Genomic DNA, 21,746 nt, shown 5'->3' with positions numbered 1-21,746 from the left:
ACAAGACTCAAACAAATTGAAAATGTACAAAGGTATGGATCCTAAAGCACAATTTCAAGCATGATTTAAGAATTAGAAACAATCCAAAAGCTAGATCTATCAATTGATGTATTAAGACAACAATATACTCAAGACATGTGAAGCAAATTGATGAGCAACAAGATAGGTTCAATGAATTGAATTAGTGAACTTATCTCTTGAAGAACCGAGCTCTTAATAGCACTTGATGGAGTCTTGGATTGATGAAAATTCCTTGAATGTCCATGCCAACTCCTTCTTGTGTTCCTTGATATCCTTCAAGGATATGATTGAAGAAGAAGAAGGAGGAGCAAAGAAGGAAGAACTTGATCTAAGCTCTTCGGATGGAACAAGATCACCTAAGCTACAAAGAGAACTCTCACAAACTCTCTTTAGTAAGTGACCGAGTCTTTGAAGGAGAAAATTTATGAAAATAAACTCTCATATATGCTCAAAGTGAGGCCAAATACACGAATAGAAGCAATATATGGACAAAGGTAGAGTATTAAAGAAGCTAACCTAACCTAGAGTTTAAACATAACCATGGTATGGTTAGTTTAAACTCTAGGTGCCAAATTTGAATTTGAAAATTCAAATTTGGATGCCTAGCCTAGATTCTCGGATCTCCCATGTGTTATCATGTGAGATTTATATTTAAATGTGATTTGGTTCTCATTTGAGGTGAAGTTGGCATGCCATGTGCGCCTCCCTACATCGATGGTCACATGGTGTCAAATTCTCCCTAAATGTGAATCTAAGTCACATGAAATGTAAATTCATATGCATATGCCATTCCTATCATTTATGTGGCTAAAATACAAGGCCCAAAAATAAACCCTAAACTACTTGGCCAAAATACAAGGTCCACAAAACAAATACAAGCCCATATGGGCTAAAATCCTAATCTACATGGACTTCAATATACAACCCAACTAAAAAGTACCATGGACTTTATTTCCTCTGTTTTAGCTCATTCCTCCTCCAATCTCCTAAACATTGCCCTAGTGATTGGACCTTGGTCCATGGGCCTTCATCAATAAATATAGAAGAGCAAAGTGTCTTAACCCCATTAATAATATATAAAGGGAATCTTCCTTTTTATGTCCACATTTTTCAATATGATTAAACCTTATATTATATTATATTTTTTTCTCACTAATTTATATTTAAAGATGAAATAAGAACAAAATATATATATATATATATATATATATAAATAATAATTACCTTCTTTAAAATAATAACTATCACTTTTTTTTTAAAAAAAAAACACTAATTTTTTTAAAAGAGATATGAAATGCCTTTTTCTGTAAGTATATATAAAAGAAGTCATCACATACTTTAATAAATAAATAAGTAATCATAAAATGATTTAATTTAAAAAATAAAAACTCAAATTTATAACTTTATAAAGATTATAGAGGAAGTAAATAACTATTCAACACATTTAGAATATTTAAGGTTTAAAAAATATCAATAATAAAACTATAAATACAAGAGTGGATTAGAAAGATATTTTTTCAATAAAAAAATATTTTATTTGTAGAAAATAGACAAAGATTATGTTTTTCTAGAAAGATAAAGATTATATGTTTGAATTAAATATTATATTTTAATTAATCATTAAAAAAATAATCTTTATTTTAATATATAAAATAAGTTGTAATTAAAGTTTACGATAAATGAATATTTTTAAATATATAAATTTTATTTTAGTTTTATAATAAATAAAATTCACCCTATATTTATACTATAGCATTTTAAAATTTTTTTTTAATAAGAGTTGTTAAGAATTCTTTTAATTTTTTTTATATATTTAAAATTTTAATTATAAATTAAAATTTATTATTTTTAAAATAAATAATAAATTATTAAAAATAATTTTATGACATAATATAAATAATTTTTTTATAAATATAAAATATAATTTATATTTTCAAAAATATTTATTTATGTAAATTTTAAATTAATATAACTTATATATTAAAATATATAATATTTATTTATCTATATTTATTATAAAGATGATAAGTTTTGGTAACCACTTTTTTAGTTTTCATTTTTGTATTGGATACTATTATATTTAGATTTAACAATTATTTTTTTCAAAATTATTTCAAAAGTAATATATTAAGGCACGAAGTGTTTATTCTCCTACTATTATGTATAATTTAGTTTATGTCCACGATTAAAATATCAATTCTTACATATTAATTACGATCACTATTGTGTGAGAGTTTTTATGAACTTTTTTTCAACGAGAAGATTTGTAAATTTTTTTTTAATTTATCGTCTAATTCAATTTTTATTCTTCATAATTACTTATGAATTAATTATTAACATCTTAAAATTATTTATCAAAAAATAAAAATAATTTTATTTTACAATATAAATTATTTCTCATAAAATTAAAATATAAATTATATATTTAATAATATCTAATTGTGCAAATTTTAATATAATATATATATTTAGATATAATTTTTATTTATTTATATAATTTATTATAAATTTTAATTATCTAATAAACCTGTACAATACACAAACTAATTTATTAGTTAGATTATATAGTGATACAAAATTATTTATAACTATTAATAATGTTTAAAAAAAAAATAAAGAATAACATATTAAAAAAAGATACAGATAAAAAATATTAAAATAAATAGAAATGATATATTCAAGAAAATAAGATGATAAAAATTATATATTTCATTTTCCTACTCAATTACTTGCATGATTTACCTCTTAGTGATAATAAAATATTTAAATAAGAATACAAGTAAGAGAAAGTGTAAAATAAGCAAAATATTTATAAAATAGATAATTATTCTAATATATATAGAATGAGAAATTAAAAATCAAACTAAATAAAGAAATCAAATTTGTCAGAAAAAAGTTTATAAAATAAAATAAAATAATATGTATGTATGCGCACACACATACACATATATATAACAAAGTCAAATAAAAAAAATGATAAAGATGTAACTTTGTAAGTTGTGATAGTGTTATAATTATTCCTAATCATTTTATATTGAGTTGTTAATTTGTGATGAGGGATTTTAGGTTTAAGGATCCTTAAGAGTTTTAAGGTATCTTCTTTTATATATATATATTTGATTGATTGATATTGATTAATGATGATTAATTAATTATAAAATATAATTTTAAAAAAAATCAATTCAAATAAAAAATAATGTTCCAGTCGGTATAGATAGCAAAACTCACTAATAAAAATAATTTTGTAAAAAAAATAAAAATTGATAATAAATCTAATTTTTTGATTGATTAGAAAGAGAGGGGTGATACCTTGAAATATAAGCAAGAAACCAAACTCACCAAAAAAGATGACACTTGTCTTGAAAAAATATTCTTTTATATATATAGGGAATGCTAATATATTTCTACCTATTTTTTAGTTGGAGTATGTTAGCAACCTATATAAAAATTTTAGGACAAGAAAATCACTAATTTCTTTTGATTTGGTTAATTTATATAAGAGTTAATCACCTATACAATGTCAGTGTAAAGTTTTTTTACATTAACAACCAACCAAATCTTTTAATAGTGTCATGTCAGTTGCTTATTTAATAAAATAAAAATAAAATAAAATAATTTAAAAGATTTTATTAGTTATCAGTGTAAAAAAACTTTATATAAATGATATTATAGTAATTTAACTTAATTTTAAAAGAAAATAAAATATTTTATCTTTCTTATTAACTCATTCTCTAAGTCATTTATCTCTCCTATTAAATTCCTTCTTGAAACCTTTTCTCTTTCCTATTAAATTTCTTTTTCAACTCATTTATCTCTCTTCTATTAAATTCTTTCTTTAACTCATTTCTCTCTCATCTCTCATGATATCTCCCCTCTCTTTGAACAAATAAAAATTAGTTAATAGAAAAAAATGAGTTGGAGAATGAATTATTAAGAGAGAAAAAATATTTTATTTTATTTTAAAATTAAATTAAATTACTATAATATCTTTTATATAAATTAATCAAATCAAAATAAATGAGTGATTTTCTTATCCTAAAATCTTGGTGTAAGTTGTTAGCATACTCTAACTAAAAAAATATGTGAGTATATTACCATTTCCCTATATATATATATTGATATATTGATTGATGAGTTATTTTTTATTTTGGTTTCTATAAATATTTTTATTTGTTTTTGCATCTTTTTAGAAATGAAATTGTTTTTTTATCTCAAATATTATGTGTTTAGTGTTAGCTTTTTTTTTTTATCATACGATAATTGATGATTATTTTTTGTATCAATCACAACTGTATTTGATATCATATTAGTAAGTGACATTTTTTAACTTTTTTTTTTATAAATTTATAAAATAAAGGTTATTTATGTACCTTAAAATGAATATTATGGACCAAAAATAATAAATTTTAGTTTTATATAAATAAAAATCAAAGAAAAATATTTTATAAAAAAAAAATCAAGTTTTTACGATCAAAAATAATAATTTCAAATTTAAAAAAAAAATATATTTTATACATACTAAAATTTTATTTTATAGAAATTAAAAATATATTTAAATCTAAAATTAAAAAGATAAAATGAATAAAATTAAATAAAAAATAATTAAACTTTTTATTCTTTAGTTCTATCAATTTTAAAATGTTGTAATTGATAGTGGGAGTAGTGAGGGTAATATCGTAAAAGAACCAATACGCGTGGCCGCGTGTACATCACAAACCGTGTGCTACTTGAAGTCGGTTTCCCCAGCTATAAATACACCCTTTGCCTCATACTTTCTCTCATTTTGGCTTAGGCGATTCAGATCTTAGGGTTTCTTTTCTGCGAAGCCCTCTTGCCAGAGCCACCACCTCCGATCCTAGGTTTTCTTTTCCCTTCTCTTGAAAGCTGACATCCACCGCGCTTCTCGATTCGCCTCCACAGTATCCAAGCGGTTTTGCGGTGATTTGAGGGAAAACCCCAAACCCAGAAACACGTTGTATAACCTATCAATCGAAGATGTCTCGTTGCTTCCCGTTCCCCCCTCCTGGGTATGGGGCACGTGGCGAGGCCTTGATCGAATCGATTAAGGTGTGTTGTTGAGCCGTTTGATTTTGCGTTTTGTGCTCAACTCTCTCTGCGTTTTGTGCTCAACTCTCTCTGCATGTTGATCGAAATTAATTTTCTACATGAAATTGGGAGCCCCTTTGCGCTTAGGATAAAATAGAACCAAACAATGCCCTAAACCATTTTTTAGTGTTTTAATCGAACCCTAAAACTGAGATTTGTGCTTGTCATCACCAATGATCTGTTTATCCTTGAGGATTTTTCCTTTTAGGGTTTTCTTTTGGGTAATTAAGTTGGGGTTTTTCGAAACTGAAATTGTTTGGCGGGAGTGAGAAAAGGATTTCGGTTATAAGGGTTTTAAAATGCATGCAATTCTTTCAAATTGCTAATAAATGGTTATGTTAACAGATAATTAAAATTTCTAAATTGTTTATAGTTTTTCTCTTTTTAAACAATGATTTCTGTAATTTAAATGGGAGTACAAATCTTCGACTGGTTTTATCTATAAACATTACTGCATGTTAGGTTTATTAGGTTAGGTGTGTTAAAGATGTGAGATCATGTGAGTCCCAGTCATCCTTGATTAGTAGGGTGATTTGGGTGATGCTCGATGTTCATACCCATGGGTTAAAGTTCTGTATTGGATATGTGAGAGAGAAAAATAAAAAAGTAGTTATAGTTCTCGCAATTGCTGAAACAATTGTTCTTGACTACCAAGATATCTGTAGGAGGTGTAAAATAATTCTTGTACTTGCAATTGCATCGTGAAGCAAGATTGAAATGCTTGCATAGCATGTTTGTTTCTTTGGTCTTCTTCCCTATCCACTATTTGAAAATGTTATTCTCGTGCTCTAAAGTTCCGAATGGAGATGGAGAAGGCCAAGAAAGACCGGAAGGAGAAGAAAGAGAAGAAGAGAGAGAAGAAGGAGAGAAGGAAAGAAAAGAAGGAAAAGAAACTTAAAGAAGGAACATCAACCTTTCATGGCAGTGATGATGGCAAAGAGCTCAAGCTCATTAACGGAACAACAACCACTCATGGCAATGAGAATGGCAAAAAAAGGAAGCATACAGAAGGAACAACAGCCTCCCATGGCAGTGATAGCAAAAAGGTCAAGCTTATCAAGGGAACAACAACTTCTCATGTCAATGATGGTGGCAAAAAGTTCAAGCTCATTAATGAAATTAAGGAAACCAAAGCAGACACGAAGTTGCAAAAGGGTGAAGACTGTGAGAATGAACTAATTGAGAGGAGTGGAATTACAGAGGAACTTGAACAACCAGTCACATCTGTGGAGCCATGCTGCTGGTCTGATAGTACTCAAAGCAGCAAGAGGAAAAGGAACTCCCTTCAATCAACTCATGATCATGGTGAGGGAGCTTTGAAACTGGTCATTTTATTTTTTGTTGTTGTTTTTTGCGACCTGTGTTTGAATCTAATTTGGACTTTGTTTGAAACAGGACTTCCTATCAAAATTAGGCTTCCTTTGAGGAAGCATAGAGAACCTGAAGAATCAAAACCCATATCAAAATTTAATGTGGGGTCTTCTGGAAGTGTGGGAATTGCAGATCCCCTAGTTAAAACTGCCCTTGTAAGTGATCGTCAGTCACAACGTCCCATGATTACAGAGCCCAAACGTCCCATGAATACAGTTCCAAAACGGGTTCTTGGAAACTCTGTTAATAGTCGTAGCAAGGTGTTGCCGAATTTAGTTCATGGAGATGCTGTGACCACTAAAACCACCCTTGGAAGTGATCGGCAGTTACAATGTCCGAAGAATACAGTGCCCAAACGTGTTCCTGGGAACTTTGATTCAGTTCAGGGAGATGCTGTGGCCACTAAAAGTACCCTTGGAAGTGATTCTCAGTCACACCTTCTCAAGAATACACAGTCCAAACGGGTTCTTGGAAACTCTGATTCTAGACATGGCAACTTGATGCAGAATTTAGTCCATAGAGATGCTGTGGTCGCCAAAAATACTCTTGGAAGGGATCGCCAGGTGCAGAGGCTCACCGATGCAGAGATGCAACAACTCACCATTACAGAGTCCAAACGGGCTCTTGGAAATTCTGATCCTAGACATGGCAAACCTGTGCAGAATTCAGTCCATAGAGCCACGGTTGCCAAAAATACTCTTAGGGATCCCCAGGTGCAACAACCCTCTATTACAGAGGTGCAACAACTCACCAATACAGAGGCCAAACGAGCTCTTGGAAACGCTGTTCCTAGACATGGCAAAGCCGTGCAGAATTCAGTCAACAGAGATGCTGTGGTTGCTAGAAATACTCTTGGAAGTGATCGCCAGGTGCAACAACCTACCACTACAGAGGTGAAACAACCCCCCACTACAGAGGTGCAACCAGTCGCCATTACAGAGCCCAAACGGGCAGTTGGAAACTCTGATCCTAGACATGGCAAAGCCGTGCCAAATTCTGTCCAAAGAGATGCGGTTGCTGCTAAAAATACTCATGGAAGTGATCGTCAGTTGCATTGTCTCGTGAAGTCAGAGCCCAAACAGGTTATTGGGAAGTCTGATTCTAGGCATGGCAAAGCAAAGCAAAATTTGGTTCCTGTAGATGCTGCTTTGGTCACAAAAACTGCTGTTGACGATGAAATGGAAAAAGTTGCATCTTTGTTCAAGTGCTTGTTACAGATTCCTCCAATAGCGTGTGATGGATTGGACCCAGTAGATGAAGATTGGTTATTTAGTTCTGAACCGAAGGAGGCAAGGCCGGTCTCAAAGAAACAGAAGACTGATTCTGAGACCTATGTCCTTCCGTTTTCAAATACTCCATGGCCTCCTCGTGCTCAGAATTTGCCTGAGATCGAAATATATGCGTTACCATACGCAGTTCCATTTTGATTCTTTTTGGAAATTTTGTTTGACAATACGTAGTTTGAAAGTAGGGAGCTGTGTTCCAATTGATAGAACCAGTGCATTATTGTTTTTTTCTGAAAGAGAAATACATCCCTAAATGACACATGGGAAAAGATTGCGATATATTTCTGAATATGGTTGATGTAATTTTTTGTCTTGCATATAAAACCAGATGGCAGCAGCATTTGTTGAATATACATACATAGTAATAGTAATATAGCAAAGATTTTCTCTATCGAGAGAACATAGACAAACATTAAAATCATTTAGTACTTTATTGAGATAGGGTGTGGCTAAGGGAACTGCAATATTGCAACCTAAGTGAAAGAAATCCTCGATTGGAGTCTATCTCTTTCTGTTTTTTTTTAAACTTTAGAAATTTAAAGAATTTGAAATTTTTAGAATTTGAGTTATTTGATTTTAATTATCATCATTTTTTAATTATTTTAAATATTTAGTTTGAATAGTGAAATTTAACTTTTATTGAAAATAAAACTAAATTTATGATAAGTTTTATAAAATTAAATATTAAGCAAATTTTATAAATATTAATTTTATAAAATTAATAGTTTAAAAATAATTATTATATGATATTTAATAATTTTAAAAATGATTTTAAATATTTATAATTAAAAAATATTAATAATTTTTATGTTGACTTTGACAGTAAAGAGATGAATTAGGAGAAAAGAGAGAAAATTTTAAATTCTAATTTTTATGGAAGAATTTTAAATTTTAAGAAGTTTTACATATACTTGAACTTTAAATTTTTTTATAAATTTTTTATTCAAATAAAATATTTTAATCAAAGCATTTGAAATTTTTAACAAAATTGAATTTATTAAAATTTATCATCCAAACGCATTCATAAGAAAATTAAAAGGACAAATATGATGATTTATTCACGAAAAATATTTCTTTCATATTCAGTAATCCAACATGTTTTCTTTAGGTATTTGATGGGTTTGGGTTTTGTAATTTTTGCAAGTTAATGTTAATGTTACAATTCTTTGCACATTCTTTTGGCGTTACGAACTAGTAGTTTGCATGCAATGCGAATGATTGGATATTTCAAATTTGTTTGAATATTTATTTGATATGGATCTCTTATTTAAACAAGTAGAAATATTTATAACTATTTAGTTATATTTTTGGTCAAAGCTGGTAATAAGATAAGGTTGAATTGTGGCATGTGGGCAGCGATCCCTTATTTGTTTCTCGATGCAATTTTATGTTCCATGCGAGACGACGCCAATAAGTAGTAGAAATACACACAGCATTAGATTTGATAATGGGTCTCTGCGAAACTGTGAATGAAAAACTTTGGGAGCGATGGTCCCTTAAATAAATTTTAGTAATTCGAGTGATTGATTTTTAGTTTTCAGCTGGGGATATCCTGTTTAAAAAGTATTCAACACTTTTAACCTTCAAATTTTTAAGGGGAAGGTGGAAGTTATGGTTGAGATTTTTTATTTTTGAAAAAAGTATTCAATTCTTTTAACCTTTAATCTTTCAATAATTACACTCCTTAAACTTCAACTTTATTTTCTTTTTGGATATGAAAAGTTTAGATCAGGATTAGATATATTCTATGTAAGACAATTATTAATCTCTTTAAAGAATTTTAATAGCATTATAAATTATCTATTTTATTTTTAGTACAAGTCTATATTAAAGATATAAAATATAAGAAAAATTGAATTCAATCTTAGTCTTCATTAATATAAATAAATAGATTTAATCGGTGCTATAACTTTTGTATAGGGTATGACTAAGGCAAGATCAATGACATCATTGCATAGTTTTAAAAATCGGACCGGTCATCGAACTGGTTAAGGTATTGGGTCAGTGGGTCAAAGGTTGAACCGGTGGGTCACTGGTTGAACCGCATGACTCGATTTTTATTTATTTTTATTAAAAAAATATTCATATTAAATATATTTATACTTATAAATTTTAATAAATTCATATCTTATTTTAAATTTAATTTTTTTTATCTTATTTAAAATTATTTTTATTTTTATTTTGTAAAAAAATACATAAAAAATTACATGTTAAACGGTATATTAATACAAATTAAAAATATAAATAATATGTACATATATAATATGCTTGCAATTAATATCACAAAATAATATATGTAATATTTACATAGATATTGAATTATTAAATATATAATTTAAAATTAATAATATACTATAAAAGTTATTTAAGTTGTATATATTGCAAACAAATATATTAGAACAAGTAGTCATTGTTATATTTAATAAGACTCCTTGCTTTTTCATTAAGAGATTCAATTTTCATTATTATTTTTGTGATTTATGGTCCCTTAAAATTAAAAAAAAAAAAAAAAAGTAGTTGAACCGGTTTGACCCACCGGTTCACCGGTTGAACCGGAAAATTGACCAGTTCAATCCAGTTTAAAACGGGTCGACTGTATAACCGATCCAACTTCAGATTCGGACCGGCTGGACCACCGGTTCCCGGTCCAATCGGTCCGACCGGCCGGGTTGGTTCGGGTTTTAAAACACTGCATCATTGTCTTAAATCTCTTGCCCCAAGTTTTTTTTTTAATATTTTTAAATAACTAATTTTAATTTAAATAATTAAGTAAGTAATATATTTGTTCCTGCGTAGAAACACTCCTCTTGTCGTTCTTTCTTCTTGATCTTCTAAGTCTTCGGTGCCGACCGAATACTATAAATGTTCCTGCGTAGAAACACTCCTCTTGTCGTTCTTTCTTCTTGATCTTCTAAGTCTTCGGTGCCGACCGAATACTATCTCCGCGGGGTCGGGAGTGTACCTGCAAAGGCACTCCAACGCTCAAGTGAGTATTCGGTATAGAGCAATAAGTGCTTTTATATTGGACAATAACGTACCTTTTCATGTCACATCACCTGTGTATTTATAGTGACACAATTGGGCCTGGTGGGCCTTCAGTCTTGGGAGATGGGTAACACTTGAGTTAGCCTTAATCTCCTCTTAATCTGGTATGGTAATTAGCGCATAATAAGTATCTAACTTGCCACGTGTTGTTCGTGATCTGCTCTTTGTCGAAGTCCTCGGCTAGGCGTAAGGCCGAAAGGGTGTTCGGCCTCCCCCGAGGCCGAAAGGGTGTTCGGCCTAGGTCAATGCCGAGAAGGTGTTCGGCCTAGATCAATGCCGAGGAGGTGTTCGGCCTAGGTCAAGACCGAGGAGGTGTTCGGCCTAGGTCAAGACCGAGGAGGTGTTCGGCCTAGGTCAAGACCGAGGAGGTGTTCGGCCCAGGTCAAGGCCGAGGGGGTGTTTGACTCGTCCTTGATGGCAGTGTTTGTTTGATTTGTTGAAGTCCTTGGCTAGGTATGAGGCCGAAAGGGTGTTCGGTCTTCTCCAAGGCCGAAGAGGTGTTCGGCTCATGTCAAGGCCGAGGAGGTGTTCGGTATCGGGAGGTTTTGATGGGTTTCTAGTGGTAAAGGAGTCATGGGGTACCTCCTTTGGCCGAGAAGGTGTGTTCGGCCCGTCCTCCAGCTGAAGGGGTGGTGTGTTTTCGTCGGCTCGGGCACCCCTTTCGGCCTATTGCCTGACCGAAGGGGTGCCTCCTAGTACACTACCCCCCCAAGCCCCAGGATAAAAGACGTAGGGGTTTGATTTGGTTAAATGGTTCCGAGTTATTTCAGGGTTTTGATTTTGGGGAGTCGTGTACTTCGGGAGGTGTGTGGATAGTGACCGTTGCAGGCCAGAGCCGTCTTTGGGTTTCGCGCCCTTGCGTTATGTCTCTTCGCGTTCAGGCGCATTTATTACGAGCCCCTTGGGTTGCTTCGCGTGGTCTATATAAGGTATGGGGGTGGGACTCACTTCCTCATGCCTTGTTTGTAGTTATACTTCCTCAATATCTTTTCGTGTGAGCCGAGTACTCCTAAAGGTTCGTTTTTTGTGTTTTTAGATTTTTTTTTTCTTGGTTGATAATGGCCACCGAAGGTGTGACATTATCGTCAGGGTCGTCGGCTAGTGATAGGGTGTCGGCGCAAGATGTCGAGGCCGAGATGTTGGCCTTTAACGCCGAGGTGGATATGATTGTGGGTCATGCCGGGTCGGGTCCTGAGCGTGATGGTGGGTCTAGTTCTTCATCCGGGTCGGATTTGCCTGACGCCGAGATGAGCCCCGGGGATTATAGGCAGAAGTTCCCTCCGTGTGAAATCCCTGGGTATGATTGGGTCGATGGTGAGGTGGCGGCGTACTTCTCTCGTTTTCATGAGAGGGCTGCCGTGATACGTCTTCTCGGTCGTTGCACGTTAGGCCGATGGGAAGGTTGGGATCCTTATCCTATTCTGCTGCGTCGATGCCAGGCCGAAGGCCCTGGGGAGCTTGATCTGGTTTTTCTTGCGAAGCGGGAAGGAACCGGAGATTTTTTCTACATGTACGAGTGTTTCTTCCGAGAGCTCGGGATGTCGCTCCCCTTCGACGATTTTCAGATGGGGGTCCTTCGTGTGTTGAATGTGGCCCCGACGCAGTTGCACCCGAACGCATGGGCTTATATGCAAGCGTTCCGGGTGCTTTGTAAATACCACTACATAGAGCCGTCCGTAGGTTTATTTTTACATTTTTTCTGTACTCGTCCTTCGAATAAGACTGTTAAGTGGCTTTCTTTGGTTCGGAACGCCGACCGACCGCTGCTAACACCCTTCACGTCGTCTTTCAAGGGGTTCAAGTCGGGGTTTGTGAAGGTGATTATTGACCCCGTTGCCGGCCGAAATTACTTTTATGATGCCGAGCAGAAACCCCTTTTCCCTTTTTATTGGACTCGGCAGCCTCGGAAATACGATGATTTTCCGGAGGACATGATGACCGAAGCCGAGTTGTCGGCTTTAGATATCCTGAAAGGACTGCCGAAGTGTATCCCCTCTCGGTTTTTAGTGCTGCTGCCCAAGTCGTCTCGGCCTCGTTTTGATTTAGAGGGTATGTTTTTATATTTCTGATTGGTCGTTCTTGTTAGGTTGATGTGTGACTGTTTGATTTTTGCAGGCTGGATGGCGCAACAAGGATTGGGACTGTCGTACCGGCAATTGATGAGGAGCAAAGCCCCTGCCGGGACTTCCGCCGAAGATCATCGAAGCGTTGCCATTGATCGGCAACCTCAAAACACGGATGCTGCTCGGCCCACGCCACCTGTTATTGCCCTTCCCGATCCTAAGGTCAGGAAGAGAAAAGACAAGGGGAAAAGGAGGGCCGATGCTGAGGGTATGGAAACCTCTCGGCCCAAGCAACGAAGAGTGGAGGGTTCTTCGACGGATTTGGCCGTACCTTCGGCCATCGTCGCCAAGGACTTTTTATCGGAGGAGATCAGGCCGGCCCGAATGATGTCTTCTGATCTGTTATCGGCCCAAGGGCATGTTATGCTCGATGCGGCCACTCCTTCGGCTCGATGGGCGATGGCATGTGAGCTGCACATGAGGGCCACCGCCATATTTCGGAAGATGGCCTTGGAACCGATGGGGGACATGCATAATCTCCAGAAGAGCCTGGAGGACACTAAATCAGCTCTGCAACAATCCCTCTCGGTGCAAGAGGCTTTAGCTGGGGAGAAAGCGGTGTTGGAGGCCGAGGTGGCCCACTGGAAGGAGGCCTATGAAGGGATGGAAGGTCGAGTTCAGGCGGCGGAAGATGCCGAGCGGATGCGGGTTGAGGAGGTGAAGGATCTCCAGGCTGAAGTTGAAAGGGCGAAGGCCGAAGGTGACGCGGCGATGGCAACCTTCCGGGCTGAATGCGAAAGCAAGATTGTGAAGGAGCACGAGGAAGGATTTTGGCATGCCGTTAGGCAAGCCAATCATTTCGGCACTTTTCCTCCCGAGTTCTCTTTCGCGCTTAGCAAGGACTTTTTCCAGGGGGTGTACATGGACTATGCTGAAGCCGACCCCGATGCCGAACCTGATCAAGCCGCTCCTCCTCGCTTAGCGGCCCCTGAAGACCCCGGCACCACCTTCAACGATGACGACGAAGAGACCGAGCAGACCGGTAATGCCGATTGAGGGAGGGCGCGACTTTTTGTTTTTTGAGTATGCATCTGTTTTGTTTAAGATGTACAAATTTAGGGTATATTATTTTTTGCTTGATTCCTTTTGGGCCGTTAGAGCCATCCTTGCTTGTACCCTTCGGCCGATAGTGCCGCGTTGACCTTGAGTCTTAATGAATTGTTATACCCCCTATTCGGATTGTTTTACTTTCTGTTGCGCGCCTTTGTATGCAGCTTCTCTTGTTTGTAGGTCTTAGGATCGTCTGAGACGTTTTTCTTTTTTGGCCGAGAGGGATGACCGGGAATGTCTTAGGTCATGTAAGTGAATTTCTGTCGTGGGTTAGTCGGTCAAGAACTCACTAATTAAACTTTGGTTGTTAGTGTATCTCGGGAGAAAAGGCTTCGGCCATTGGGATCCCAGGTAGAGGGAACTTCAATGCAAGTTGTTCCATTTCGACCGAGCGATCTTCGGGAAAGAGGCTACGCTCTACCTTGGCCGAGAGGGTTCTCGGGAGGGAGACTTGACGTTCGACTTTGGCCGAGAGGAATCTCGGGAAGCAAACATCATATTCAACCTTGGCCATATTCGACCTTGGCCGAGAGAGATCTCGGGAGGGAGATTATGCTCAACCTTGACCGAGAGGAATCTCGGGAGGGAGGTTATGCTCGACCTTGGCCGAGATGAATCTCGGGAGGGAGGTTATGCTCGACCTTGGCCGAGATGAATCTCGGGAGGGAGATTATGCTCAACCTTGACCGGGAGGATTCTCGGGAGGGAGGTTATGCTCAACCTTGACCGAGAGGAATCTCGGGAGGGAGGTTATGCTCGACCTTGGCCGAGATGAATCTCAGGAGGGAGATTATGCTCAACCTTGACCGGGAGGATTCTCGGGAGGGAGGTTATGCTCAACCTTGACCGAGAGGAATCTCGGGAGGGAGGTTATGCTCAACCTTGACCGAGAGGAATCTCGGGAGGGAGGTTATGCTCGACCTTGGCCGAGATGAATCTCGGGAGGGAGGTTATGCTCGACCTTGGCCGAGATGAATCTCGGGAGGGAGGTTATGCTCAACCTTGACCGAGAGGAATCTCGGGAGGGAGGTTATGCTCGACCTTGGCCGAGATGAATCTCGGGAGGGAGACTATGCTCAACCTTGGCCGAGAGAATCTCGGGAGGGAGACTGAAGGTTTGAGATTAAATTGAGTAAAGATGTCTGAAAAATAAGGGGCTTGTTTCATTGATATGGTGCCTCATTAAAAACCTTTTCTCAGGAAAACCTCTTTTCACATTCTTTTAAGAGGAGAAAACCTGGGACAAGGAAAAGAGTATACCGAAACAAATACATTATATTCTAACTAAAATAATGCTTCAAGTGCGTTGCATTCCATGTTCGTGGAATGGATTTTCCTGAGAGTTCTTCTAACTTGTATGCTCCATTCTGCAAGTTGTGCATTATGCGATAGGGGCCGTCCCAATTCGGTGCCAGCTTCCCCTGAGCCTTGTCTTTTCGCGCCTCTCCTGTGACTCGCCAGACTAAGTCGCCGGTTTGGAATTCGCGAGGCTTGACCTTGGTCCGGTGTTTTCTGGACAACCTGGCTCGACAAGCTTCCATCATGATGAGGGCTTGGTCGCGTGCTTCTTCCACTAGGTCGAGTTTCACGTTTAGGGCTTCCTTGTTGATCTGGTTGTTGAACATTGTTCGTCTTAGTGATGGTTCTCCTACCTCTACCGGGATCATGGCATCTGTACCGTAAGTAAGCCGAAAGGGTGTCTCCCGAGTCGAGCTTTGCGGAGTGCAACGGTAAGCCCACAAGATTTCTGGTAAATGCTCGGGCCATGCCCCCTTAGCTTGTCCGAGGCGCCGTTTTAGTTCTTTGAGGATAACTTTGTTTGCCGCTTCGGCCTGCCCATTTGATTGGGGGTGCTCTACCGAGGTCATTTTGTGCTTGATACCCAGCTCTGCTAAAAACTCGTTGAAACGGCGGTCGGTGAATTGCAAACCATTATCCGTGATCAAAGCATATGGGATTCCGAACCGAGTAATGACATTCTTCCAAAAGAATTTTTGGACGTTGTTGGCCGTGATGGTAGCCACTGGTTCTGCCTCAATCCATTTGGTGAAGTGGTCGACGGCCACAAGGAGAAATTTGACTTGGCCTTTCGCTGGTGGGAAAGGTCCCAAAATGTCCATGCCCCAAATAGAAAATGGCCAGGGGGTGGTGATGGAGTGTAACTCTTCGGGTGGTTGATGTGTCAATGGTCCGTGCTGCTGGCAGGGCTTGCATTGTTGAACATACTTTGAGCAATCTGCCATTAGAGTGGGCCAATAATATCCCGCCCTGACGACTTTGGCTGCTAGGGTTCGGCTTCCCGAATGGGTTCCGCATACGCCTTCATGGATCTCTCGAATTACATAGTGTGCTTGATCCGGTGCCAAGCATTTCAACAAAGGTGACGAGAACCCCCTTTTGTACAATTCTCCAGCGATTAGGGTGTATCGGGCGGCCACGACTTTCATCTTCTTTGCTTCCAATGGGTCGATAGGTAGCGACCCAGCTGTTAGGTATTCTATTATCCCCGTCATCCAATTAGGTGTTTCCTTCTGAATTTGTAGACACTCGGCCTGTGTGATACTCGGTTTAGGCAACTCTTGCTGTATCATGCTGCGCAAATGGCTAACCTTCTTGCTGCTAGCCAGCCTGGCCAACTGATCGGCTCTCATGTTGAGTTCTCGAGGCGTGTGTTTGACTTGGACATTTTCAAAATCTGCTTTCAGCTTATTGAACGCGTGGAAGTACAATAAAAGCGTTGGTTCCTTGATTTGAAAAGTACCGTTTACCTACTTTGTTACCACTTTCGAGTCGCTCCAGCACTGCACTTTAGGGATGCCTAAATCCTTTGCCAACCATAGGCCTGCAAGAAGAGCCTCGTACTCGGCTTGATTATTCGATGCCTTGAAACCGAAACGTAGGGACTGTTCAATCACCACTTGACCAGGCCCCTCTAAAATAATGCCGGCACCACTGCCTTGATGGTTAGATGACCCATCTACATGCAGGGTCCACAGGTGAGATTCGAGGATTTCTTGGGGTGTGAACTCGTTCACGAAATCTGCCAAGTTTTGTGCCTTGATGGGTCCCCTAGGCTCAAAGCGAATATCAAACTGGGATAATTCTATAGACCAAGCGACCATTCGTCCTGCCAACTCTGGCCTTCGCAGGACCTTAGTTACCGGACTATCCGTTCGAATAAGCACCCGATGGCTCTGAAAATAGTGTCGAAGGCGCCTGGCAGTATGTACGAGGGCCAAGACCGTTTTCTCGAGATGTTGGTACCTCGTCTCGGCGTCTTGCAGGACTCGGCTGATAAAGTACACAGGCATTTGCTCGGTCTTTTCCTGCACCAACACTGTGCTGATAGCTTTGTCTGATACTGATATGTAGATTATCATGTCCAAGCTAGGGTCCGGCTTGCTCAACAGCGGCGGAGCCATGAGCGTTGTCTTGAAGTTTTGAAAAGCTGTCTCGCACTCCTGGTTCCATGAAAACTTGGTAGCTTTTTTCAATAGGGACATTATAGGCCTTGACTTCTCGGCCATGCAGGGGAGAAAGCGAGCCAAAGAGGCTATGCGTCCGGCTAGGCGCTGTACTTCTTTTATGTTGCGGGGACTTTGCATGTTGATAATCGCCTGACATTTATCGGGGTTGGCTTCTATTCCCCTTTTGGACAACATGAATCCTAAGAATTTTCCCCCGGCCACCCCGAAGGTGCACTTTGCTGGGTTTAATCTCATACGGTGCCGCCTTACTTCTTCAAAGATCGTGCTCAGATCTTTCAAATGATCAACAACTGAGGTGGATTTGATGACCATGTCATCCACGTACACTTCCAGACATGTCCCTATCTGGTGGCGGAAGATTTTGTCCATGAGTCTCTGGTAAGTAGCACCGGCGTTTCTCAGACCGAAGGGCATTACCTTGTAGCAGAAGTTTGCCGAATCGGTGATAAATGCCGTTTTTTCTTCGTCTGGTGAGTACATGGGTATTTGATTGTACCCCGAGTAAGCATCCAGGAAACTTAATCTGTGATGGCCAGCTGCGCCGTCCACCAATGCATCAATGTGAGGCAGAGGATAGGCGTCTTTGGGGCACGCCTTGTTCAGATCGGTGTAGTCTGTACACATTCGCCATTTTCCATTGGCCTTTTTGACCATCACTACGTTGGCCAACCAAGTGGAATACTTGACTTCTCTTATGAATCTTGCCTGGAGTAATTTGGCGGTCTCGTCCTTTATCGCCTGGGCTCTCTCCCCGCCCATTTTTCTTTTCTTTTGGGCGATGGGCTTGGCGTCTCGGCATACCGAGAGACGATGGCAATGAAAATTTGGATCAATGCCCGGCATATCCGCTGCCGTCCAAGCAAATAGATCCGAATACTTCTTCAGGACTTGTTTGATATCTTCAGCTTCTGTTTCAGATAATTGAGAACTTAAAAAGGTAACCTGTCCTTCAATCTTTCCGAGTTGGAAGGGGACTGTTGTCTCAATAGGTTCAACCCTATCTTCCTCTTCTAACCTCGGATCAAGTTCCAAGCCTGATAATTTTTGTTTGCCGACGTCGCCGATAACATTCACGTCTCGTCTTGACTTCGACATTGGTTCTACTTTTAAGCTGGCGAAGTAACATTCGCGCGCTGTCTTCTGATCTGCATGTACAGCAATGACGGTCCCTTCCTCCGACGAGAATTTCATGGTTAAGTGAGGGGTGGATACGATGGCTCGGAGTTTGTTCAGAGACGGTCTGCCCAAAAGAATGTTGTACGATGTGTTGGCCTGCACCACCACGTAACGCACCTTGATCCGCCTACGCTGGTCTTCTCCGAAGTAGGTGTATAGGTCTATGGTTCCCCGAGTGTCCACCCTCTCGCCCGAAAACCCTACCAAAGGCTCGTTATAAGGCGTGAGCTCTTGTTCTGGAATCCCCAATTGCTCAAACGTCTTCCAGTATAATATATCGGCCGAACTTCCCTGGTCTACCAGAGTCTTTTTTACGAGGCAATTGTTGATTTCTACGGTGATGACCATTGGGTCGTCTTGCACCGGATCAATGCCGTGGAAGTCTCGGTCAGTGAACGTTATAGGGGGCATACGAACGGGAAGCATTCGTCCTATAGCGTTTACCGACTTGACGGCCCTCAGGTGTCTCTTCCGGGCTGAAGATGAGCTCCCCCCTGCGAAACCTCCAGCTATGGTGTTTATGACTCGTCTGGGCTGATTGCGGTTTCGTTGGTCGTTTCCTTCTTGAGACCTGCTACGCTCGCGAGATCGGTTCCGGGGGGGTGCTCGACCTCGGTTGTCTCCCCTAGGTTCCCCTCTTTCGTGGTGGTAGTCGTTTCTTCTGTTATCCGTTATCCGAATGAAGTTTTGGAGGTGACCGGCCTTAACGAGATCTTCGATACAGTCTCGAAGGGCGGAGCACTCCTCGGTGGTATGTCCTCTATTCCGATGGAATTGACATGCTTTTGTCTTGTCGGCGTGAGGTGGGGTCAAAGCTCTTCGAGGAACGGCCAGAACTTCTTTGGCTAGAGCTTGCTCCAACACTTTGGCCCTGCTTGCGTTGAGCGGCGTATACTGCACATACCTCGGACCCCTGTTGTTATTCTTCTCACAATCATTGACTTCCCGGGGTCGAGACTTAGGAGGCTCCTTGTCATTCTCTCTTTTGCCGAGAAACAGGTCAGATCGGTTCTGGTTGCGGAACTCGGCCAGTTCCTCCATCTGCATATATTTGGTGGCCCTTTGCCGTAGGTCGTTCAAGTCATGGGGGGGCTCCTTTGGCCGAGAAGGTGTGTTCGGCCCGTCCTCCAGCTGAAGGGGTGGTGTGTTTTCGTCGGCTCGGGCACCCCTTTCGGCCTATTGCCTGACCGAAGGGGTGCCTCCTAGTACAATATTTATTATTTTATTATAACTAATTTGTAAATACATAAGATCATACAATTATTTAAAATTTATATACACATAAATATTGTCATAAAATTATTAATTTGAGGAATTTTATTATAATTTAAAAATTATTTTACATTTATTTGAATTTCAATAAAAAATGGTATCCAAAATTTTAATATTTGAAAAAAAAAACTAGTTAGAAAAATAAATATAATAAATGAGAGAAATTAAAATAAACAATTGATTTAGATTTTTTTTAAGCATTTCAACCCCAAATTAATATAAGAGACTATTTATGAAATAAATGTTTTTACAAACATTGCAAATCCATCCTCAATACTCTTCACCACCCTACCTCCTCCATCTCCGGCATTTGACATTTTGTGTGGCAGTGGTGACGCTTGGGATATAATTCTATTCATGTTATCACGCTTACGACCAAATTTCATAACAAAATCAAATAAATCACATAATGAAAAAATCGCTCGAATAAAACTGTGAAAATTGATTGAATAATAATCAAAATTAGAAATGGTTCATATAAGATTATAGATAATTCGTTGAAGTAGGAGGCCTTGAGGCTTTGAGTCATAGTTTTAAAAACTGGACCGGTCATCGAATCGGTTAAGGTATTGGGTCAGTGGGTCAAAGGTTGAACCGGTGGGTCACTGGTTGAACCGCATGACTTGATTTTTATTAAAAAATATTCATATTAAATATATTTATACTTATAAATTTTAATAAATTCATATCTTATTTTAAATTTAAATTTTTCTATCTTATTTAAAATTATTTTTATTTTGTAAAAAAATACATAAAAAAATTACATGTTAAACGGTATATTAATACAAATTAAAAATATAAATAATATGTACATATATAATATGCTTGCAATTAATATAACAAAATAATATATGTAATGTTTACATAGATATTGAATTATTAAATATATAATTTAAAATTAATAATATACTATAAAAGTTATTTAAGTTGTATATATTGCAAACAAATATATTAGAACAAGTAGTCATTGTTATATTTAATAAGACTCCTTGCTTTTTCATTAAGAAATTCAATTTTCATTATTATTTTTGTAATTTATGGTCCCTTAAAAAAATTTAAAAAAAAAAAAGTAGTTGAACCGGTTTGACCCACCGATTCATCGGTTGAACCAGAAAATTGACCGATTCAATCCAGTTTGAAACGGATCGACTGCATAACCGATCCAACTTCAGATTCGGACCGGCTGGACAACCGATTCCCGGTCCAACCGGTCCGACCGACCAGGTCGGTCCGGGTTTTAAAACACTGCTTTGAGTCCTTTTATTTGAATTGTGGGGCTTATCATTAGGTTCATGTAAGCTTGAATTAATCGTCAATTACCTTTTGGAGTTTGCGATATGGATAGAAGGCTCAAGCCAATGATTTCGTTTTCTTTTTAATTTTTCAACTTGGGCATAAGTAGCAGCACTTTGGGTGATATTTAGGTTGTTTTTTTTTTAAATCATAATTATAATTATAACATGTTCAAGGTAATGTGATTATGTAACTATAATCACAAGATCAACATAGTGATAAAGAGTTTGATATAATATATACAAAATTTTAAATTTAAATTTTGAAATTAGATATTTTTATTATAATTTTGATGAATAAAAAAATAATTATATAGTTATTTTAACTTATTTTTGAAAATTTTCTCCCAAATTTAGTTTTAAATTTTTCAATAAAGATTATAAGAGCATAATTACAACCAAAGTGTGACTATTATGAAAATTTCTAGTAACTTTGTGGCAGTCATTAATGATATTTTGATAATTTAGTGTAAGAGGTAAAAATCTTGTACTTAACTTTTAAAATATCTCCGGTTG

General features: G+C 37.8%; 2 protein-coding genes across 2 annotated transcripts; one reads left to right on the top strand and one right to left on the bottom strand.

The window, feature by feature from the left end:
• Positions 1-4,790: 4,790 nt before the first annotated feature.
• Positions 4,791-8,133, top strand: LOC109796626 (uncharacterized). Its single transcript, XM_020356339.3, has 3 exons — positions 4,791-5,088; positions 5,922-6,432; positions 6,523-8,133. Exons 1-3 carry the CDS (start codon positions 5,017-5,019, stop codon positions 7,923-7,925), a joined length of 1,986 nt encoding a protein of 661 aa, XP_020211928.1. The 5' UTR covers positions 4,791-5,016; the 3' UTR covers positions 7,926-8,133.
• Positions 8,134-16,770: 8,637 nt separating this feature from the next.
• Positions 16,771-19,707, bottom strand: LOC145951995 (uncharacterized). Its single transcript, XM_083064210.1, has one exon. The coding sequence runs from the start codon at positions 19,705-19,707 to the stop codon at positions 16,771-16,773; it is 2,937 nt and encodes a 978-aa protein (XP_082920336.1).
• Positions 19,708-21,746: the final 2,039 nt, after the last annotated feature.

The sequence above is a fragment of the Cajanus cajan genome, chromosome 9 (genome assembly GCF_000230855.2).
Source record: "Cajanus cajan strain Asha chromosome 9, NIPB_CcT2T_4, whole genome shotgun sequence".
Classification (NCBI taxonomy): Eukaryota; Viridiplantae; Streptophyta; class Magnoliopsida; order Fabales; family Fabaceae; genus Cajanus; species Cajanus cajan.
The sequence above is the reverse complement of the archived record's forward strand: the minus strand, read 5'-3'. Positions and strand labels throughout refer to the sequence as shown.

Excerpts from the sequence above, each read along its gene's own strand:
- LOC145951995 (XM_083064210.1), bottom strand. The coding sequence starts at position 19,707 with ATGGAGGAACTGGCCGAGTTCCGCAACCAGAACCGATCTGACCTGTTT.
- LOC109796626 (XM_020356339.3), top strand. The coding sequence starts at position 5,017 with ATGTCTCGTTGCTTCCCGTTCCCCCCTCCTGGGTATGGGGCACGTGGC. Across the intron at positions 5,089-5,921 it reads CCTTGATCGAATCGATTAAG|TTCCGAATGGAGATGGAGAA; the intron begins GTGTGTTGTTGA and ends CGTGCTCTAAAG. Across the intron at positions 6,433-6,522 it reads TCAATCAACTCATGATCATG|GACTTCCTATCAAAATTAGG; the intron begins GTGAGGGAGCTT and ends TGTTTGAAACAG.